Source organism: Nuphar pumila, chromosome 1 (genome assembly GCF_984573655.1).
Source record: "Nuphar pumila chromosome 1, dmNupPumi1.hap1.1, whole genome shotgun sequence".
Taxonomy (NCBI): domain Eukaryota; kingdom Viridiplantae; phylum Streptophyta; class Magnoliopsida; order Nymphaeales; family Nymphaeaceae; genus Nuphar; species Nuphar pumila.
Window position 1 is genome coordinate 5,291,690 of NC_143249.1, and position 23,743 is coordinate 5,315,432.

Consider the following 23,743-nt stretch of genomic DNA (forward strand, 5'->3'; position numbering starts at 1 on the left):
CTAATGGTGTTGGCAGCTATCTATCTATATATATATATATATATATATATATATATATATATATATATATATATGTGTGTGTGTGTGTGTTATACACTGCCGGTCCCAAGCCCGGATAAAGGAGGAGGGTTGCGGTAGGCCTGTGACAGCCAGCATAAAAACTTTGTCATATCCTATGAAAATGAACCAATATGAGAATTTCGTTGGGGCGTTCCCTACTGAGCGACGCGCTGTACTCTCTAGGCCCGGAGGCAGTGATAAATGTGCAAGGGTTGCTAGGTCGTCGCCCAGAAGCGACGCGTCACACCGGCGCCCGGGTGTGGTGTCAAATAGGCAAGGGTTCCCTCACTTTGTTGGACGGGTGGGGGTAAAGAAGTTAGTCCAAGACCATAAAATTAGGTTAGCCACTTGGAACATAGGGTCTTTAACTGGTAAGTTGGTAGAGTTAGTAGATGTTATGTGTAGGAGAAAGATTGATATTTTATGTCTTCAAGAGACCAAATGGGTAGGTGAGAAAGCTAAAGTGATAGAACCTTGGGGATATAAGATTTGGTATACAGGAATAAATAGGAATAGGAATGGAGTAGGGATTGTTATGAGTCGTCAGTTTATAGATAATGTAGTTGAGGTCCGTAGGAAGGGTGATAGAATTTTACTTATTAAATTAGTATTAGGTACGGATATTATCAATATTATTAGTGTTTATGCACCTCAAGTAGGTTTAGATGATTCCATTAAGCATCAATTTTGGGAAGATTTAGATGGAGTAGTACAAGAGACATCTTATGGAGAAAAGCTTTTCATCGGCGGTGACCTTAATGGACATGTAGGCATTAGTAGGGAGGGATTTGAGAATATCCATGGAGGATATGGTATAGGAGAAAGAAATGAAAGTGGAGAAAAGATTTTAGATTTTTGTTTGTCCTATGATATGATCTTAGCAAACACTTGGTTTAGGAAGAGGGAGTCTCACCTAGTAACATTTAAAAGTGGGGTTAATACGAGTCAGATAGATTTTTTCCTACTTAGAAAGAGAGATAGGGGTTGTTGCATCGATTGTAAGGTTATACCAGGAGAAAGTGTAGCTACACAACATAGAGTCTTAATTTTAGATCTTAGAATTAGACAATGCCGCAAAAGGGATAAACATAGGATAGATCCTAGAATTAAGTGGTGGGCACTGAAAGGAGCTAAACAAGGAATGTTTGTAGAGCAGGTAGTTAAGGAAGTTGATTGGTGTCTCGAGGAGGATTCAGAATCAATGTGGAATAAGATAGCGGGTGGTATGAGAAAAGTAGCTAAGGAGGTATTGGGTGAGTCTAAAGGCGGTGCACCACTAGGTAAGGATACATCATGGTGGAACGAGGATGTCAAATTAGCTATTAAGGTTAAAAGAGAGTGTTATAGAAATCTAAGTAAGAGTCGTGATAATGAGAATTTGGAGAAGTATATGATAGCAAAGAAGGAAGCTAAAAAAGTTGTTCGAAACGCGAGGGCTAAGGTATATAAGGAGGTTTATGACAAGTTGGATACCAAAGAAGGCGAGAAGGATATTTATAGGCTTGCAAAGATGAGAGATAGGAAATCGAAGGATTTGGGTATGGTTAGATGTATCAAAGATGAAACGCAAAGGGTTTTAGTCAAAGATGAGGAGATTAAGGAGAGATGGAAAGATTATTTTGATAAGCTATTTAATGATAGTCATGCTCAAGATCTTGGAGACTTCTCCATTCCTTTTCATGAGATAAATCGTGACTTCATGCGCAAGATTCAAAAGAAAGAAATTGCAGAGGCTTTGAAGAAAATGAAATCAAGAAGGGCAGTTGGCCCAGATGGTATACCTATCGAGGCTTGGAAATGCTTGGGAGAGAAAGGTTTAGAATGGTTGACAAATCTTTTTAACTTGATTTGGCGAACAAATAAGATGCCTAATGAGTGGAGGAAGAGTACTTTGGTGCCTTTATATAAGAATAAGGGTGATATACAAGATTGCACAAACTATCGTGGTATAAAACTCATGAGTCATACTATGAAACTTTGGGAGAGGGTGATTGAGTCTAGGTTGAGGAAGGTTGTCATGATATCGGAGAATCAATTTGGTTTTATGCCTGGAAGATCAACTATGGAAGCTATACATCTTCTTAGACAACTTATTGAAAGATATAGAGAGAGGAACAAAGATTTGCATATGGTTTTTATTGATTTAGAGAAGGCATACGATAGAGTACCTAGGGACGTTCTCTGGTGGACAATGATGAAGAAAGGTGTTTCTCTCAAGTACATTAGTATAATTAAAGATATGTATGAAGGAGTAGTAACCAATGTCCGCACTTGTGGTGGGGTGACAACCAATTTTCCGATAACGGTTGGGTTACATCAAGGATCTGCTTTAAGCCCTTTCCTATTTGCGATAGTGATGGATGAGCTTACGAGATCAATTCAAGAAAATGTACCGTGGTGTATGTTGTTTGCTGATGATATTGTTTTGATTGATGAGTCTAGAGCTGGGGTTAATGCTAAGTTAGAATTATGGAGACAGACATTGGAAGCTAGAGGTTTTAAGTTGAGTAAGAGTAAGACTGAATATATGGAATGTCGGTTTAGTAAGCAACGAAGTAGTGATGGGAGTGTAGTGAAGCTTGGTGAGCAAGATATACCGGTGAATGATTATTTCAAATATTTGGGATCCATCATTCAAAAGTATGGAGAAATTGATGGAGATGTAAATCATAGGATAAAGGTTGGGTGGATGAAATGGAAAAGTGCTACTGGAGTGCTGTGCGATCGTAGAATGCCATTGCGGTTGAAGGGAAAGTTTTATAGGACGACTATTAGACCCGCTTTACTATATGGTACGGAATGTTGGGCTGCCAAGAGACATCATATTCAAAAAATGAGTGTAGCTGAGATGCGGATGCTTAGATGGATGTGTGGAAATACAATAAAAGATAAGATTCGGAACGAAGAGATACGTAAGAAGGTAGGTGTTGCACCCATTGAAAATAAGATGCGAGAGAATCATTTACGGTGGTTTGGACATATTCGGCGAAGGCCTAATGATGCTCCAGTTAGAAGGTTGGAGAAATGGGAAAATATATTAGTTAAAAGAGGTCGGGGTAGGCCTAGGAAGACTTGGATGGAGATGATAGGAAAGGATATGAATGCTTTGAACCTCACCGAGGACATGGCGTTGGATAGAAATGATTGGAGGAAAATGATTCATGTGGAAGACCCAAAATGAATTTCTTTTTTGGTTCATATCGCTGACCCCAATTGTTTTGGGATGAAGGCGTAGTTGTTGTTGTTGTTGTTGTTGTTGTGTGTGTGTGTGTGTGTGTTGGAATTTGGTTTGATTTTTTTGGGGGGGGGAATGGAATTTGGTTTGAATGCAGTGTTATTAAAAACGCGCCTCAAGGCACAAAAAGCGCGCCTCGCCTCAAGGCGAGAGGCTTTTTGCCTTAAGGCGCATGTGTAAAGCGCAAAACCCTCGAGGCGTGCGCCTCATAGGCCTTGAGGCGCACGCCTCGAGGCGAGGCACGCCTCAGGCTGAGGCGTACACGCCTCAAAGCATTTGGTCAAATGAGGGTCAAAACCCTCATTCGACCAAAAATTAGTGATAAAGGCGCACGCCTCGAGGCGAGGCACGCCTCAGGCTGAGGCGTACACGCCTCAAAGCATTTGGTCAAATGAGGGTCAAAACCCTCATTCGACCAAAAATTAGGGATAAACATACTGCCCCTGACCCTTTATGTGTTGATTTTAGTTTTTTCGAACCCCTCTTTCTGTTTTTTTTTCACAGCAATCTCTCCCTCTCGACTCACAGTTGCAGCATTCTCTCTGTCTCTCTAGTGGTGGAGCCGAAACAGGCACGCCTCTCTCGTGGTGGAGCCAAAACAGGTACGTCTCCCTCTAGGTTTTCAGCCGGTTCTCCTGGCAGATGATGGCGTAGCGGGCGAGCCCGTTGGCATTCTCGTGGATGGAGAGCTCAGAGGGCTCGTTGGGTCCGATCTTCAGGACAACCCTCCACTTGGCAAAGCGAGCGCCGGCGTTGTAGTATTCTGCGCATCGCTTGCCAAGACCATCGAGCCCTTGGGTGGTGGTCTTGCCGTTGGTGCCGACGAGCTCGACGGTGCCCTTGTCGACCTTGATGACCGGGAGGACTCCGCCCTCCTTAAGCACCTCGACGAAGGGCTTCCCGGAGGCGGTCTTCTGATAGAGGGTCTCCTCGAAGAGGATGACTCCGCTCAGGTACTGGAGGGTGCAGAAGAGGAGCTCGCGGAGGGCGTGTTTGAATCGCAGGAGCCGCTTGAGAGGGGACTGATCAGTCCCATGTTTGACATGCCGGAACCAATTGGTCCGGCAGGGAGCCGTTGGTTCCCACCTCTTTGTTTTTAACAGGGATTTGAAAATTTGATCGATTACTCGATAGATAAAAAAACAAACACAAATAACAAAAGAGAAAATCAACAAATAATAAGCAAATACTGTCATGGTTTGATGTTAGGTATATGATATACTGTCATGGTTTGATGTTAGGTTTTATATGTTAATCTCATATTTTTTAGAATAATCTCATATATTTTAATTTTTGTTAGTCAATCTCATATATTTTCCAGTTATGTAATCAATTTTTTAGTTACTTTTATATGTTAATCTCATATTTTTTAGAATAATCTCATATATTTTAACTTTTATAGATTAATCTCATATATTTTAACTTTTGTAGGCTAATCTCATACATATTTTTAGTTATGTAATCAGTTTTGAGTTACTTTTATATGTTAATCTTGTATTTTTTAGTACTTATTTGAGATTTTCTATTTCTTATTGGTTGTTATTTCATTAATAAAGCATTTCTTTATTTATTTGTATTTTTAGATATTTTTTTATAATTTTTTAAAAGTTTTCAAAAAAAATTGAGGCTTACACTTTACGCCTCGAGGCTTACGCTTTACGCCTCGAGGCTTACGCCTCGCCTCAGTTTTTGGTGGAGTGCCTCGCTACGCCTCAACGCTTTTCACAACACTGTTTGAATGTAAAGTATATCAAATTGTTTCTTGTAAAATCACAACACATTTAAAGAAGGCGTGTAACATGCTTAATTGGGTGTCAAGGATGTGGTGCGTGTAAGAAATAGTGATTGCATGCAGCCATAAAAATAAGGACATTAAAGAAGGTGTATTTAATTGGTCATAAGGGACGGTGCATAATAAAGAATGGTCCTAACTAAACCTAATTAGGAAGAAAAAAATTGTCTAAAAACTGTGATTCCCATGCAACTGAAAAAGTAAAGTAACTAAGTACACGTGATTGGGTTAAGGAATGGTGCATAAACCCACTAAAAAGGAAACTTGGCCAAGTCTTAGATAAAATTCGCTAGACTCGGCCGATTCTTGGCTGACTCAACCGAGTTTAGTTCAAATCGAGTTATGTCATTTTTCTGACTTGGTTAGGGGGCTATACGAGGCAGCTTGGCCGAGTCATGTGTTGACTCGCTGTTTGCCAGCTTTGGTTGAAATATTGGAGCTTTCAACAGCCAGCAAGTGTGGAGATAAGAGACAACAAAGACATGATTGACTTGGATGTGCAATAAAATAGGGAAGAAATTTCATACTAAAAGAAAATAACGTGTTTTAATAAACTCCGCCTGTGTAGTTATACACTGCCGGTCCCAAGCCCGGATAAAGGAGGAGGGTTGCGGTAGGCCTGTGACAGCCAGCATAAAAACTTTGTCATATCCTATGAAAATGAACCAATATGAGAATTTCGTTGGGGCGTTCCCTACTGAGCGACGCGCTGTACTCTCTAGGCCCGGAGGCAGTGATAAATGTGCAAGGGTTGCTAGGTCGTCGCCCAGAAGCGACACGTCACACCGGCGCCCGGGTGTGGTGTCAAATAGGCAAGGGTTCCCTCACTTTGTTGGACGGGTGGGGGTAAAGAAGTTAGTCCAAGACCATAAAATTAGGTTAGCCACTTGGAACATAGGGTCTTTAACTGGTAAGTTGGTAGAGTTAGTAGATGTTATGTGTAGGAGAAAGTTTGATATTTTATGTCTTCAAGAGACCAAATGGGTAGGTGAGAAAGCTAAAGTGATAGAACCTTGGGGATATAAGATTTGGTATACAGGAATAAATAGGAATAGGAATGGAGTAGGGATTGTTATGAGTCGTCAGTTTATAGATAATGTAGTTGAGGTCCGTAGGAAGGGTGATAGAATTTTACTTATTAAATTAGTATTAGGTACGGATATTATTAATATTATTAGTGTTAATGCACCTCAAGTAGGTTTAGATGATTCCGTTAAGCATCAATTTTGGGAAGATTTAGATGGAGTAGTACAAGAGACATCTTATGGAGAAAAGCTTTTCATCGGCGGTGACCTTAATGGACATGTAGGCATTAGTAGGGATGGATTTGAGAATATCCATGGAGGCTATGGTATAGGAGAAAGAAATGAAAGTGGAGAAAGGATTTTAGATTTTTGTTTGTCCTATGATATGATCTTAGCAAACACTTGGTTTAGGAAGAGGGAGTCTCACCTAGTAACATTTAAAAGTGGGGTTAATACGAGTCAGATAGATTTTTTCCTACTTAGAAAGAGAGATAGGGGTTGTTGCATCGATTGTAAGGTTATACCAGGAGAAAGTGTAGCTACGCAACATAGAGTCTTAATTTTAGATCTTAGAATTAGACAATGCCGCAAAAGGGATAGACATAGGATAGATCCTAGAATTAAGTGGTGGGCACTGAAAGGAGCTAAACAAGGAATGTTTGTAGAGCAGGTAGTTAAGGAAGTTGATTGGTGTCTCGAGGAGGATTCAAAATCAATGTGGAATAAGATAGCGGGTGGTATGAGAAAAGTAGCTAAGGAGGTATTGGGTGAGTCTAAAGGCGGTGCACCACTAGGTAAGGATACATCATGGTGGAACGAGGATGTCAAATTAGCTATTAAGGTTAAAAGAGAGTGTTATAGAAATCTAAGTAAGAGTCGTGATAATGAGAATTTGGAGAAGTATATGATAGCAAAGAAGGAAGCTAAAAAAGTTGTTCGAAACGCGAGGGCTAAAGTATATAAGGAGGTTTATGACAAGTTGGATACCAAAGAAGGCGAGAAGGATATTTATAGGCTTGCAAAGATGAGAGATAGGAAATCGAAGGATTTGGGTATGGTTAGATGTATCAAAGATGAAACGCAAAGGGTTTTAGTCAAAGATGAGGAGATTAAGGAGAGATGGAAAGATTATTTTGATAAGCTATTTAATGATAGTCATGCTCAAGATCTTGGAGACTTCTCCATTCCTTTTCATGAGATAAATCGTGACTTCATGCGCAAGATTCAAAAGAAAGAAATTGCAGAGGCTTTGAAGAAAATGAAATCAAGAAGGGCAGTTGGCCCAGATGGTATACCTATCGAGGCTTGGAAATGCTTGGGAGAGAAAGGTTTAGAATGGTTGACAAATCTTTTTAACTTGATTTGGCGAACAAATAAGATGCCTAATGAGTGGAGGAAGAGTACTTTGGTGCCTTTATATAAGAATAAGGGTGATATACAAGATTGCACAAACTATCGTGGTATAAAACTCATGAATCATACTATGAAACTTTGGGAGAGGGTGATTGAGTCTAGGTTGAGGAAGGTTGTCATGATATCGGAGAATCAATTTGGTTTTATGCCTGGAAGATCAACTATGAAAGCTATACATCTTCTTAGACAACTTATTGAAAGATATAGAGAGAGGAACAAAGATTTGCATATGGTTTTTATTGATTTAGAGAAGGCATACGATAGAGTACCTAGGGACGTTCTCTGGTGGACAATGATGAAGAAAGGTGTTTCTCTCAAGTACATTAGTATAATTAAAGATATGTATGAAAGAGTAGTAACCAATGTCCGCACTTGTGGAGGAGTGACAACCAATTTTCCGATAACGGTTGGGTTACATCAAGGATCTGCTTTAAGCCCTTTCCTATTTGCGATAGTGATGGATGAGCTTACGAGATCAATTCAAGAAAATGTACCGTGGTGTATGTTGTTTGCTGATGATATTGTTTTGATTGATGAGTCTAGAGCTGGGGTTAATGCTAAGTTAGAATTATGGAGACAGACATTGGAAGCTAGAGGTTTTAAGTTGAGTAAGAGTAAGACTGAATATATGGAATGTCGGTTTAGTAAGCAACGAAGTAGTGATGGGAGTGTAGTGAAGCTTGGTGAGCAAGATATACCGGTGAATGATTATTTCAAATATTTGGGATCCATCATTCAAAAGTATGGAGAAATTGATGGAGATGTAAATCATAGGATAAAGGTTGGGTGGATGAAATGGAAAAGTGCTACTGGAGTGCTGTGCGATCGTAGAATGCCATTGCGGTTGAAGGGAAAGTTTTATAGGACGACTATTAGACCCGCTTTACTATATGGTACGGAATGTTGGGCTGCCAAGAGACATCATATTCAAAAAATGAGTGTAGCTGAGATACGGATGCTTAGATGGATGTGTGGAAATACAATAAAAGATAAGATTCGGAACGAAGAGATACGTAAGAAGGTAGGTGTTGCACCCATTGAAAATAAGATGCGAGAGAATCGTTTACGGTGGTTTGGACATATTCGGCGAAGGCCTAATGATGCTCCAGTTAGAAGGTTGGAGAAATGGGAAAATATATTAGTTAAAAGAGGTCGGGGTAGGCCTAGGAAGACTTGGATGGAGATGATAGGAAAGGATAGGAATGCTTTGAACCTCACCGAGGACATGGCGTTGGATAGAAATGATTGGAGGAAAAGGATTCATGTGGAAGACCCAAAATGAATTTCTTTTTTGGTTCATATCGCTGACCCCAATTGTTTTGGGTTGAAGGCGTAGTTGTTGTTGTTGTTGTTGTAATGAAATTGGTTCTTCTATTCTGAACTGAAGACTGAAGCCATTAGATGGTTCAACTTTCACACTCATGTCTCTATAGGCTTGTCTCACAGCTTTCTAGATAGTTCGGGTGGAAGAGAACTTACTTGAGATAGCTATAGTGTAATTGTAGCGCAGGCCTATATTTTCAGTTAAACTAGAATTGCAACATTGTATTATTTGCATTTGAGTGGATATGGTGGGGTCGAGAAAATTTTAATGACATCTGTATGTGCCTCTTTTGAACGAGATTCATGGTTTAGCTATAACCAAAATAGATGATGCAGGAGCCGAAAGCCATCTATTTGGATCTACATATCTGGCAGAAAGATTGTCTAGTTGGAAAAGTTATGATATAGCAAGCATATATGACATCAGCACAATGAAGCATCTACGTTTCATTCGATCTCTACGAATAAAGACCAAGAATACAATTTACTGCCAAACTAAGGTGTTGGAAGACATAAAACCAATCACTGAGAAGATAATTGAGATTTATGTTTCATTTCTGTCTATGATGAATGAAGTCAATGAACCATGTTACCTCGACATTGGTACAGGCATCAGTGTCAAACATGGTTCAGAATGTTAACGCATGGACACTTGGAAACCAAGATATATGGCATTATGTATATATTATAAACATGCACACAAAGAGAGTAAGAATGACAAAACTTTGAACAGCCAGGAGTGTGTAAAATATGTTTGAGCATTGAACCACAGAGAGAGAATTGTATGAGACTAGAAGTCAATGAAGTACTAGTAACTTTGATTATTTAAATAGAACCGTGAAGCTATGAACAGTACAAAGTCGTCAATAAGCTTATAATTTTAGACCAAAAAATTAGGATAAGTAACCAAAAAAAGCATGTTTAATCTGAAAAAGAGAAGCCTAAAATTGCATGTGCAAAAAAAATTTGAAAACTCAATCAACTAAAACTGGAGTGTCCAGAAGTTTTGGTCTGACCAAGTCTCAAGCACGTATATGGCTGGTTGATAAGATTGTTTAGGTAACATAAACAATGAACCACCTACGCTTGTCTGTTTTAAGCTTTTTGGTTGTGTCCTTAGTGCTAGGGTATGGGATGACCGTTCGAACCATACTGAAATTGACTGATAATCCAGACATGATTGTCGTGTGTCCAGTTCTTTATAACCTCAACAGTAAACTCACACGACCAACTTAACAGGGGCAAGCTTCATGCTTTCTAGAATAGGATCAGTTATCGAATTACTGATTTGAAAGGTCGGACAACTGTTTTGATTGCTCCCATATGCTGAGAGGTCATCCATGGCCCTACCATTATCATCCCTTCTGCCCAATAAATGAATTCTACACATTTTGATCTGGGAGGGTGATATGCGTGCCTGTGTGTGAAACAATAAGTCCCCTGTAGATTTCCATGTAACCAACCTGTTATCTTTCTTTATTCTTTTGATGAGTAGAATTATCTTATTTTTAGTGTAGCAAATCTTTTATTTAACCTGCTGTAGTTTGGATTTGTTGTTTGTAAGGTCCTTTATTCTTGGTGTGGTATTCACAGGTTGTGGCATGGCTTGTGGCCTCACTAGTGATGGTGATCAATGGGTATCTTGTTTTGGATTTCTTCTCTAAAGAAGTGAATGGTCCATGGATTGGAGCATTGTTTTGCACAGCAATAGCCATGTATGTGGGCTTCATAATGTATCTGATCTCATATGGAGCTTCTGCAACTTGGCACAATCTTCCTTTGCCCAGATTGCTTCTCGTCTTTCAGGAGAGGTGAACCTGTATTATCTCACACACTGCAGATTTTGAAGAATTGTATGACGATGACGGTACAGGTGTGACTTTCTAACCCATAGATTTTCTGTAGCATTGTGCTTCATGCTGCATCCATGTCCTGGTTTATTGTCGGTGGCTGACCACCAGTTTTTCAAATATCACCTTTGTTGTGATGACGATTCATTGCTTAGACAGCCAGAAGGTTGTTGACGCTAATGGCATGAGCTGCTTCTGTGTTAACACCATTTTCATGTCATGTAAATTATTTTGGAGGCATTATGAACAGCCTCATCATCGCAAACGTTTCATTGTGTACAATGCGATCCATTTAACACTTCTTGACGTGAAAATTTCAGTAAATTCAATTCATTGTAAGTCTCTCTCTCTCTCTCTCTCTCTCTCTCTCTCTCTCTCTCTTCATGATTTGCTTGGACCTTGAATTTTTTCAAAGTCCTGTCGAAATATTTTGAAAATATCATATTTTTATCCTGATATAGTTTTTTGATATTTTTGTAGTTTTTATATGTGCCTGATATTTTTCTGAGAAAAAATATTTCAGCGTATAGCATGATTTTCCCTTGATGGGATTTTTTCCGAGAACGAGAATTGTGGCAATGCTCCAAACCTGTGCAAGCAGACGCCCTGACAGGTCTTACCTTGGAATAATGCAACTAAATAGCATCGAAGCACGCGACCCCTAGCTGGAGGAGAGATTTTATTTTGGACTGTATGGGCTTTACATCACGGACCACACATTGGCAGACCTCCGGTTGATAAATCCTTTGATGTTGTCCGGTATGATCTCTAGACACAATAGAAAGTAAGAAAAGCAATCTAAACTGAAACCTAAGAATTCATAGAATAAATTTCTCTCACCCAATACATGCTGCAATTTCAGGTCCTCAAAGTAAACACTCTTGAAGATATTTTGAATTTGTAGATATTTCATTGTGCTACTGCTTATGGGGACATGATAGTCTAAACCCTTGAACAGTCAATTAGTTTTGGTGTTGTCTCTACCTTGGTCACCAAGTTGACAGGTTCGTAGAAAATCGATCTTTAGGGCTTGTTTGATGGCACATCCCCTGTGCCGCACAGGACGTCATTGCCATCAAACTTTGTAAGGCACATCTGCTGCGTCTCAGGAACAGGGAAATGTCATTCTTCGCCTCTGTTATGAAAAGAACAGGGAGGGGGGAACAAAAAAATGAAAAAAAAAAATCACGAAGTGTTGACCTTCCGAGACTCTCTCGCTGCCTCACCCCCGACAAGACCATCTGATCCCTCCAGGGAGGCACTCGAGCTCCGGCGACACTCAGCGATGTCGCCAGAGCTCCAGCAAGCTCTGCCCCCACCTCTTCTCTCTCTTTTTTTGCTTTTCTCCTTTCTTCCCTCTCCTCATTTCCTCTACCAGCAACATGGAGGAGGAATTTAAGGCGAGAAATCAGAGGTCGGTGTATGGAGAGCTTTGAAGATGTTTGATGGCTATTTTTCTTTTTTGTTTTTCGTAATTTGTATCCCAATTTTTGGAGGATTCTTGTTTCATATTCTGTTCTTTATGTGTGATGAAATCCCCAAATTGGACATTTTGCATTTTATTTGATTAGGTTTTTTCCTCGTTTGATTAAGGCTTTGAATTAAATTTCTTAAATTAAGGTTTTCTGTAGTTAATTTGATTAGAGCTTTTATTGTATTTGACTAGGGTTGTTTTTCTTTGTTTTTCTTTTATTTTCTTTTATTTGGGTTTGAATTATATTTTTTATTATAGTTTATCTATAGTCTTTGATTTTATGGCTTATTTATAATTTAATTTTCTTGTAGTTTAAGGTTTTTTGGTTTATTTATGATTTATTTTCTTGCATTTTAGGGTTTTATAATTCATTTATGGTTTTTGTATTTGTATATAAAAAATATGATTTTTTTTTTTTTTCTCAAATTACCTAAACCATAAACATTTTTTTTGTACTTGAATCTAGTTTGAGATCCATATTTAAGGCTAAAATCCATTATTTTTTGATAAACTTTTATAATCAGATCCAATATGATATCGATTAAAGTATTTATATATCAAAAAAATATCAGTTCTTATTTTTCTCAAATTACCCAAATTTAAAACATTTTTAATTTTTAGATCCAATCTGAGATCTATATCTCAAGTTAAAATCCATAATAAACATGTTAAAACACTCTTATGGTTGGGTGGATTGAGTTGTACGATCCAAAACAAAGTTATCCGACCCATTATTCATGTGTGTTCGTACTGCTAATAAACGTTGGACATAAGGAATACAGTTTCAGTGAACAAGCCATCAAACGTTGGACTGAGTACAGTAATTCTGTTTTGTTTTTTGTTTCGTCCAATCTTGAACAAGCCATCAAACAAGCCCTTACGGGACCAGTGGAACTGTATCTCACTTGTGTTGGTTCAATAAATACATCTAAGAGGTAGGTCTGCTGTTGGGAGAATCTGCCAGAGTGAAGAGGAAGGTGGTGGTGTCAAATCGGAAGGAGAGAGATGCATTTGACTGTATTTCTTCAAACAACACAACACATGTAAAACAACTCTATGAAAACAAGTTTTAAAACCAAACCCAATAAAAAATTTCATTTTCATGTTCTTTTTATATACCTCTGTCAAGCCCAAGTTTGGTATGAAAATTTGTAAAGCAGGCCAAGGTTCATATCTCCCTTGGACGGTTGGACCTATGAGGCTGACCCAATTAGCTAATCAAACCTGTATCACTAAGTCCAGACCCGAACTATTGGACCTGACTTGGGTCAAAATTGGGTTATACCTGACCCTTTGACAGTTCTACCATCGCGGGTAGGGCCAGAAAATTATACAAGCGCTCACGATTCAGCTTGGGCTCCTAAAGTAGGTTCGGCAGGCTAAGGCATGAGCTGTTCATGACTTGACTTAACTGAGTATGTAATGTGTGCTAGTCCACGGATCTCACCCAGAAATCCATTGACATGCGGATCAAGGCATGGGATCTGCGCCAAATACAAGCTTCTAACAAATAGAGGATCCCAGGTTCTCAAATCTAACATCCTCAAAAACAATGTTGTCAGTATCGGTATCGGCCCTGTATTGTTTGGCCAATGATTCAAGTCAATCAGCCGATACCAATAAGTGAATCGTTCTGAATTGGCTAAAAAATAATTAAAAGATATTACGTGTCAATCAGAATGTGATACATGTTAAAGCCATTAAAATAATATTAAAAATAATTTTAAGTATTTTTACATTTATTAAAAAAATAATTTTAAGTATTTTTTACATTTATTTAAAAATAACCGATTCAGGGGTGAAACATATTGATTTTCTGCCTATACGATATTTATCAGGCGATAGAGATCTAGGGATCCAAGATCCATGGATTTCACATCCCTAGGGAGGTCAAATCTTTGGATACGAGATCCAAGGCTCTCAAAAGCATCCTAAGGGAAGATATTTGGTGTGGGGCCTGTGTGATACATTCAATCAAATTACCATCTAATAAATGTATCCAGTGCATGGTGGTAGTTCAAAATATGGTTGCTTTAACTAAAAGACCAAAAGAAAATGGTCTAATTAGCTAATATTTTAAAAGATGATGAATTTACCTTTAGTAATAGAGTTAGTAATGGCGTTAAGAAAAACAAATTTATTAAAGACTAAACTATGCTTTTATCACCAACTTTCTTATATGACAATCTCATTTGCAATCCAATAAAAGCCCTTTCATTAAAAAAAACAAAAAAGATGCTATCATGTGAAAGAGATGCATCAGGTTCTAGAAGTATAACATGTGGCTCATAAGGGCATCACTAATATGCAGCGACTACTTGTGAACGTCACCAAGTTGATGGGATGTCACAAGTTCGAAACCCACAGATTGCGTCCCTTGCTACAAGTTTGAAGCTGGGTGTACTCTTCAACAAGCACGGGACCTCAAGGATTTTACCAACTGGAGGCCAGCCAATGTGCGGTCCGTGATGAGTAGAGGGGGGATGGGGGTTTCCTTAGATTAAAAAAAATGCATAACATGTGCAAGATGAAAGAGTTTGATGGTGTAGTAGGCTATGCTAACAACATGATTGTGATGGACGTCATGAGTTCAATACCTGGGGTGGGCATCCTTTGCTGCAAGGCTGAAGCAGCCGACTCTCTGGTGAGTGAAGGGGCTGGCCATCAGACATGACCACCATAGTTTGGCAGGATGGTAGCTTTGGAGTTCTCCATCGTGCATGGCCACCAAAAATTAGGTAGGACTTTACAGTGTCGCAGGTCTCCCGATTGGACAATAGTTTTTCCTTTTAATAAAGATAAAATAAACATGATTGTCATGGCCAACAAATTAGCAAAGCAAGAAATTTGTAAATCACATGAAAATCTTTTTATTTTTATCTTTCCGTTCGCCCAAGGAAAACCCCTACCCCCTCCTTGCTGCACATTTTTTTTCCGACAGAGAAAGCTCGGGTTAGGCAGACCCCTACCAGTTATACAACTATACCATAAGGATTTGAACTTCACCTTCCCAACACAAGGTGACGTGCACTACCTACTCCTGCCACACCCTACCCCTGCACATTGGCAGACCTCTAGTTGATAAAACCTTTAAGGTCTTTCATGCCCACTAGAGAGTACACTCAACTTCTACCTTACAAGGGATGTCTCTTATAGGTTTCAAACTCATGAGGACACTTTTGTAACACCCCAAAATTCTTAACTGAAAATTTTATGAAAAATTTAAATTTTTTCTTTTAAACTTTAAACAGCGAAAAACAATATTTTAATGTAAGGATTAAAGGACTCTGGAGCGTGTTATATGTACGAATCAACAACATAAACTCTAAAAACTATTCATGAATCAAAACCAAAATGGTTCATACTTCTAGAAGTATTCGTTCACAAAATGCAATAAGATAGATGAAATGGACATAGTAGCAATTATACAAGTATTTAAGATCAAAATAAAATAATATCCTAAGTCTAGCCCTGGATTCTCAGAAGTTTTGGTTCTTGACGCTGCTCAAGTATCTTGTCATCCACTCTTCAGCATGTCAATCACCTGAAATCTCTTTAAAGGGTATACACCAATTACAAGTAATTATATAATATTAAAATATTTATTTACATATAAGATGTCATATTCATCAAGGTATGATTCAATTCTAAGATAATTTATCATGACATGTAATAATAATTCACAGAAAATGGTATGACATTTTTCAAAAATCAATAATTGTGCATGTGTATTTTCAATCCGACATTGTATGAATAAGAATCTTTGGTTTTCTTAATTACAGTCTCCTTGGGTACACGAAGAAAACGATCACCTCAAACAATCGCAACAATTTGAGAGTATATTATTCATGAGTTATACTTTTATCCGAGTGCTAAACTTAGCATGACCTAAAGCAGGCGGTTTGAGATAAAAGAAAACATGTTATGACGTATACACGATATAGGATGCATCATGAACTAGTTGCAGCAGTTAAGAATTTATCATGTAGGATACGTTAATTGTCCCAGCCTCCAAACCTCTAAGTGATTGGAGACCCTTAGGACGCCTTACTCTCATAAACAATATTGTTACTTGAGGCTTGTATACCTCCTACCTCTTTAGGTAAACTACAAGTCTGAATAGGTTACAGGGTTCTTGTTATGGGATCTCATCATTTTATGTGCCTCATATCATTGGGTGATTTAGGGTTCAGCAACCTAATACCCTTTGTAAGGTAATCATGATTCATTCGTAGGTACCCAACCAATTCAAACATCGCTCGGGCGATTTTAGCTCATATGAGTGCTTCACTTGTGAAGGTGATTTCAACATTATATGTGTGTGTATGTATTCCTCATGGTATAATGTCTCTTTTTGTACCTCACGGATTCGTGTTAACCCAAACTCGTGTATGAGCTAACATAAGTATGTGTATGCCTATATTATATCACATGTCATACACACTCCATACCTAATGGCACTGTATCGGTTCTTTGAACCCCCGACTCCAATATGAGCCTATATACATATAAATAGAACGTGATTTCATATATAAAAAAAAGAAGACAAAATCATGCTTCTTGTCCTGACGAGTTCCATGAACCTTGAACTCTATAAAAAAATATGCATACATTATGTACCACAATCATTTTAATAACTTTACTTGCGAATATAGGGTTTGCAAGGTCGGATAAAGCTCGTACACACAATAGCTCATAAATATATATACCTCAAATGTTTGTAAAAAGCTTATGAATATTTCAAAAAAACTCATAAATATTTCAAAAGCTTATAAATATTTTAAAAATTCATAAATATTTCAAAAGTTTATAAATATTTTAAATGATCATAAATATTTTTAAAGCTCATAAATATTTCAAAAAACTCATAAATATTTCTAAAGCTCGTAAATATTTCAAAAAACACCACAACAAAGCAGTAGATTAGCGACGACCACATTCCGTCGCTAATCCATCGCTAGCAGGCATAGCGACAGATTAGCGATGACGAGGCGACGAAATGCTTATGTCGCGAATTTTTCGACGCTAACTGGCGACGGAATAAATATGTCGCCAAGTGCGTCGCTAATTGCGACAGACTAACAAGCGCTTTATTCCGTTGCCAATCCGCCGGTACTAAACGACGACCTCGGCTTGGCGACGGGTTTACGTCTGTCGCTAAGACGTCGCTAGATTTATATACATACCGGTGGATGTTTCCGTCGCTAATCCGTTGCAAAAACAAAAAAAAATAAAAAAATTATTTGAAAATTAAATACCGAGAACGGTACAATTTATATTTCCTGTACAATTTATATTTCCTGTAAATAAAAAATAAACTACACTAAAAAATTCTATATAAAAGGAATCTACAACAATTAATCGTTCCACCTTAAAATTAACAAGTTTAATTATTTACAATTCAACAATTATAATTAGGAAACATAAAAAAATAGAACTTCTTCAACACAGTTCTCTAATCATCGTCAAGATTTTGTGCGTCTTCTTATTCATTGCCTTTATCTGTCCCTTCAGCTCCGCTACGCTGATTATCGCTAGCAGCCTACACAAGAAAAGAATAATCAATATTGATAAACAAAATATAATGAAATAAATTACACACTATATGTGATTCTATCATGTGCTCATGTGTGTTCTAAGGCAATAAAAAAACTCTATATGTGATTCTATCATGCTCATATGTGCTCTAAGGCAGGCAAAAAGTTATATATGTGATTCTATCATGCTCATATGTGTGCTAAGGCAGTCAAAAAATTTAATATATGATTATAGCATGTTCATATGTGTTCTAAGGCAGCTAGAAAAACTCTATATGTGATTCTACCATGCTCAGATGTGCTTTAAGGCAGGCAAAAAGCTATATATATAATTCGATCATGCTTGTATGTGTGCTAAGGCAGTCAAAAAATTGAATATGTGATTATAGCATGCTCATATGTGCTCTAAGGCAGGCAAAACAAAAAAATTTATATGTGATTCTATCATAAATGATATATGTTCTAAGGCAGTAAAAAAACTCTATATGTGATTTTGGCATGCTCATATGTGTTTTAAGGTAGTCAAAACACTGAATATGTGATTATAACATGCTCATATGTGTTCTTAGGCAATCAAAAAACTGAATATGTGATTATAGCATGCTCATGTGTTCTAAGGCAGTCAAAAAAACTTTATATATGATTCTATCATGCTCATATGTGTTCTTAGGCAGTCAAAAAACTGAATATGTGATTATAGCATGCTCATATGTGCTCTAAGGTAGGCAAAAAACTCTATATGTGATTATAGCATACTCATATGTGCTCTAAGGCAATAAAAAAACTCTATATGTGATTATAACATGCTCATATGTGCTCTAAGGCAATAAAAAAACTCTATATGTGATTCTATCATGCTCATATGTGCTCTAAGGCAGGCAAAAAGTTATATATGTGATTCTATCATGCTCATATGTGTGCTAAGGCAGTCAAAAAACTGAATATGTGATTATACCTGAGAGAGACCTGCAATCGAAGATCCTCTATTCAGCACAATACTGGTGATCTCATCTCGGAGAAAAGGGGCGACGATGTCATGAAAGTAGTTATTCATTGTGTCCTTAATGATCTGGCGTACATCATCACCGGAAAGAATAGGCTGCTGCTTGGAGCTTATGTCGGTGAAAGTAGCCTGTGAGCCGTAACTGGAAGAAGCAATAACTGGTGAAGTGTTCAGATTACTCCCAAACCCGAACACACGACCTTTTCTGGGTTCACCTGCTGCAGTCACCCATGCTGCAGGATCAAATGATGGATGTTGAGTAGCGTCATCGTCATATCGCTCTACCATCTGTTGCTCATATGCCTCCTACAAAATAATGTTTAAAGTATGCATTAATAATTAATGATAACATTATGATAACTTGCATATTGCAATGATTATTAATAGAATAAATACATACTGTTGTCGTTCTTGCCTTCTTTTATACGAAGACTCCTGTGGTCTTCCGTTTATGTGTTTCAACAAACACATTCTTATATGATACAATGCCTCTTTTTTCTGCTTCCTGCGAAGTTAAAGGACAAAAGATTTATTACATAAGTTTGCAACAATACTTATAAAATTAATATTATATATTGATGAGTTACCATTTTCTTCAAGTGACTCCCAAATGTCTTAGATCCACCTGTGTGTAGATGGGCTTCAGGCATTTTCGCTCGATTTTGTGTAGCCTTCGCAAAGCGATTTCTAAATGCATCTCCCGCCCACTTATCACACATTTTATTCCAGTAATCTCTCCTGATAGTAATAGGGTCATGGCCCTTCCACTGTAGTGGATCATCTACTACGCCAGATGTTTTTTTTGCTGCAGTCTTCATAGTGTGCAGCATGTCTGCAAATCGATTGACAACCACCTTCTGCCACACTTTCCTTGCATCATTTTCTTCTACCGTAGTTGCGAAGCAATTCGAAGCCTATAAATATTTTCAGAAAGTTAGTAGACATTACTTAAAAAAATTAAATATGAAACACATTAACTATGAGGAACAATTGTATGCCATGAATGAGGACCACAATCTGTGTAACACTTCCTTTGGGTACTCTTTCCATTAAGCAACCGGTCCTGGTAGATGTTGAAGAAGTGAATTCCTAATCTCCCGTACTACTTCTTGTGGCTCGTGCTGCACATGAATTGTTACACAGTAAATATCAATATAAAATATTTATAAGATATGCAATAATTGAAAATGAAATACTTACGGTTGATTTTCGATATACACTATCCGAATGAGTCTTTTTGTGCTAGACTGAGAAGACCCTGCTTCTTGTGTTGGCTCCTAACTTGTGTGATCAACTGGTGTAGGTGGGTCATGTATAGGCGAAACATCATCTGTAAAAAAATACGTTAGAAGTTCTCAGAATGCGCATTTGAACTAATCAAACATCCAATTAGTTAATCAATATACCTATCATAGGAGCCCGTGAAGATGAAGGTTGGGTCTGGCTACTACTGGATGAGCGACCATTGTAACCTCTACGAACCATATTCTAACAAATAATATATGTCATACAATACATTCAAATAATTCACATCAAGTATTACAATACATTCAAGTGATTCGCATCAAGTATTACAATAATTTAAATCATTCATATCAGGTACTGCAATGCATTCAAGTCATTCACATCAAGCATTGCAATGTATTCAAATCATTCGCATCAAGTATTACAATGCATTCAAATAATTCAAATCATTCACATCTAAGTATTGCAATAATTCAAATCATTCGTTGCGTAAATTACAATGCATTCAAATAATTTAAATCATTCACATCAAGTATTGCAATGCATTCAAATCATTCGTATCAAGTATTACAATACATTCAAATATTCAAATCATTCACATCAAGTATTGCAATGCATTCGAATCATTCGTATCAAGTATTACAATACATTCAAATCATTCACATCAAGTATTACAATGTATTCAAATAATTCGTATCAAGTATTACAATACATTCATATAAAATTTTTAATCATTCACATCAAGTGTTGCAATACAACTCATGCATTCGCATCAAGTATTACAATACATTCAAATAATTCAAATCATTCACATCAAGTATTGCAATGCATTCGAATCATTCGTATCAAGTATTACAATACATTCAAATAAAGTTGTTCTGGCAAGGGGTCGACTCCCCTGCTGTTTAGGCAGGGGGTCGACCCCCTTACGAAACATAGGGGGTTAACTGACCCCCTATTCGGGCAGGGGGTCGACCCCCAGCCTTTCCGCAAGTGAGTCGACCCCCTACCGGAACAGCAGGGGGTCGCCCCCTTGCCTGAGCAGGAAAGGCTTGACCCCCTGCCGGAAAACGCGGGGGTTAACCCCCTGCCGGAACGACAAGGGGTTAACCCTCTGCCGAAAAACGCAGGGGGTTAACCCCCTGCCGAAAAACACAAGAAAAAAAACCCCTGCCGGAAAACGCAGGGGGTTAACCCCCGCGTTTTCGGGCAGGGGTTTAACCCCCTGCGTTTCTGGCAGGGGGGTCGACCCCTTGCCGGAAAACGCGGGGGGGGGGGAGGGGTCCTTTACCTTTCTCTGAGCGGCGGGGCTTGCGGACGGTGGGACCGGCGAACGACGGGAGCAGCGAAAGAAGAAAAGGAAAAGTTGTCTGGGATTAGGGTTATTCGAAACTTAGCGACGAATTTAATCCGTCGCTAAGCCCACGTAAATCAAATTTATGAAACCCGCGACAGACGATACGTCGTCGCCAAGTCCGTCGCTACTTAGCGACGGACAAACGTTTGTCGCAAGAGTCGTCGGTAAATCGTGCGGCCGTAACGACAACATAGTATGTCGCAAAATCCGTCGCTAAATAGCGACGGACTATATTCCGTCGCTGGTTTCGTATGTTTCATGAAGTATAGTGACAGATGTGTTTCGCTCGTTAATCCGTCGCTAACTAGCGACAGAAAGATTTCGTCGCTACCGTCCGTCGCTAACAACGTGTTTTCTTGTAGTGAAACTCATAAATATTTCTAAAGCTCGTAAATATTTTAAATGTTTATAAATGTTTCAAAATCTTATAAAAGCTCATAATTTATTCAAAGAGCTTGTAAAAGCTCATAACTTGTATCTTTCACATATTATATATATATATATATATATATATATATATATATATATATATATATATATATATATATATGTGTGTGTGTGTGTGTGTGTGTGTGTGAAAACGAGCGTATTTATATATATTATATAATTATCCAAAAAAACGACATTAAGGATTCTACCTGGGTTCGTATGAGACTTCGGTGAGTGAAAAAAGGTTACGGTGAAGGTGGCGATTGCGGAGACTCAGTTCGCCAAACTTCTTTTTTTTTCTTTTTCTTTATTTTTCTCCTCTCTTTTTTTTTCTTTTTTCTTCTTTCTTCTTTCTTTCTCTGCCGGACAGGGGAACGGGGGTGGGGTGGCACCCAAACGGAGTCGCTGCCACCTGAGGGAGAGAAAGCTGGAGAGAGAGTTGAGTCTCGAGGGAGACTCAGGCGAGAGAGGGCGACTGAGAGGAGAGAATCGAGAGAGAGGGGGAGTGAGTTGAGTGAGGGGGAGGCCCCCCTCTCCCTTTTATAGGAGGGAGGGGAGGCACGCAGGTGGCGGGGGTGGTGACCCCGCCCTTACGCCACCCGTGAAAGAGGGAGGCGGCGGGGGAAGTGACCCCCGCCCCTCTCTGTTGCTTTCGCGAAAGAGGGAGGTGACGCCCTCTCTGCTGCAGCTGCGAAAAGGGGGAGGTGAACCCCCGCCATCTCCCGTACATTTTGTAGGTGCGGGGGATTGGCCCCCACACACCCTGCTTCTGCGTTGCTCAAGCACTCAGGCCACCTGGCGGTGGCGACCTCTGTGGTCAGCCACCGCTGGTGTGGCTCAGGCCACTGTTCCCTAGCACGGTGATGGTGTCGGCCTCCAGACCACCGTGCAGGCCGCACGGTGGTGGAGGTAACGTTGGGGTCGGGTTCGCCGGAAGAGAGAACAACAAAAAAAAATAAAAACTTGAGGATATTCCCCTATGGTTTGAAATAAAATTGAATGGGTTTGGGTTTGGGTTTGGGTTCTATTTGGACTCAAACAAAATAGTTTTTTTTTTTGGTGTGTGTGTGTTAGGTTTTGGATTTGGTGAGACCCATTTGGGTCTCATCAAATCCGATATATATGTATATATATTATTTTACATAAATTGGATTTATTTGAGCCTTAAACAGACCCAAATTCATGGAAAACATTTGGTGCTCGAACATATTCATTCTCTTATTGCTTTAGTAGGATCATTTGGGTCTCCAAGTGGGTCCAATAATCTATCCCTCTTAGTAGGATTCATTTGAGTTTTCAAATGGATCCAATTTATCTTTTTATTTTGTGTGATTTATTTGGGTATTCAAATGGATCCACAATACTTCTTATTTAGCAGGATCCACTTGAGTTTTTAAATTGATCAAAATTATCTTTTTTATTTCATGAGATCCATTTGGGTTTCCAAATGGATCCACAACACTTCTTATTTAGCAAGATCCATTTGTGTTTTTAAATGGATCCAAATTATCTTTTTTTCCGTGAGATCTATTTAGGTTTCTAAATGGATCCAAAAATACCTTTTATTTAGCAGGATCCATTTGAGTTTTTAAATAGATCCAAACTATCTTTTTTTTTGGTGGGGTTCATTTAGGTCTTGCAAATGGATCCAAATTTCTCCTAAGTCTAGTTTAAACCCTGAGATGAGTCTAAACCTTACACGAATTTAACTGGGTTGACCTGACTAATTCGGAGATCCAAATAATGTGGATCAAAGTCTTGTAAGCCAATACAGGTACGTTTGAGTTTATATCTTCTCCCTAAAACCATAATATATTTTAAGATCTAGTGTGTTTTAGCCAGATATTTTGAACTTGGTTCTCTCGTGGGTTATTTTTTTGGGATCCCTTATCGAGATCCAAACCCAAATACTGCTTTGAAAAGAAATCTAGATTGCAAAATAGTAACGACACTCATAAATTGCATAATTATTTGAAGTCCTTTAGCGAAGATCCATATTG

At 38.5% G+C, this 23,743-nt stretch overlaps 2 protein-coding genes across 4 annotated transcripts in view; both read left to right on the forward strand.

The window, feature by feature from the left end:
* LOC149847771 (metal transporter Nramp3.2-like) overlaps nt 1-11,037 on the forward strand; it is a 31,806-nt gene extending 20,769 nt beyond the window's left edge. The window contains exon 4 of the mRNA XM_090000677.1: nt 10,442-11,037. Within this exon, the coding sequence (XP_089856803.1) occupies nt 10,442-10,663 (222 nt within the window). The 3' untranslated portion in view covers nt 10,664-11,037. The remainder of the gene's footprint in view (nt 1-10,441) is intronic.
* The window catches only part of LOC149847772 (FRIGIDA-like protein 3), a 50,900-nt gene continuing 38,063 nt past the window's right edge, over nt 10,907-23,743 (forward strand). For all 3 annotated transcript variants that reach the window (XM_090000092.1, XM_090000248.1, XM_090000502.1), the window contains exons 1-2: nt 10,907-11,033; nt 11,222-11,457. In XM_090000092.1, the coding sequence (XP_089856218.1) occupies nt 11,448-11,457 (10 nt within the window). In that variant the 5' untranslated portion in view covers nt 10,907-11,033; nt 11,222-11,447. The remainder of the gene's footprint in view (nt 11,034-11,221; nt 11,458-23,743) is intronic.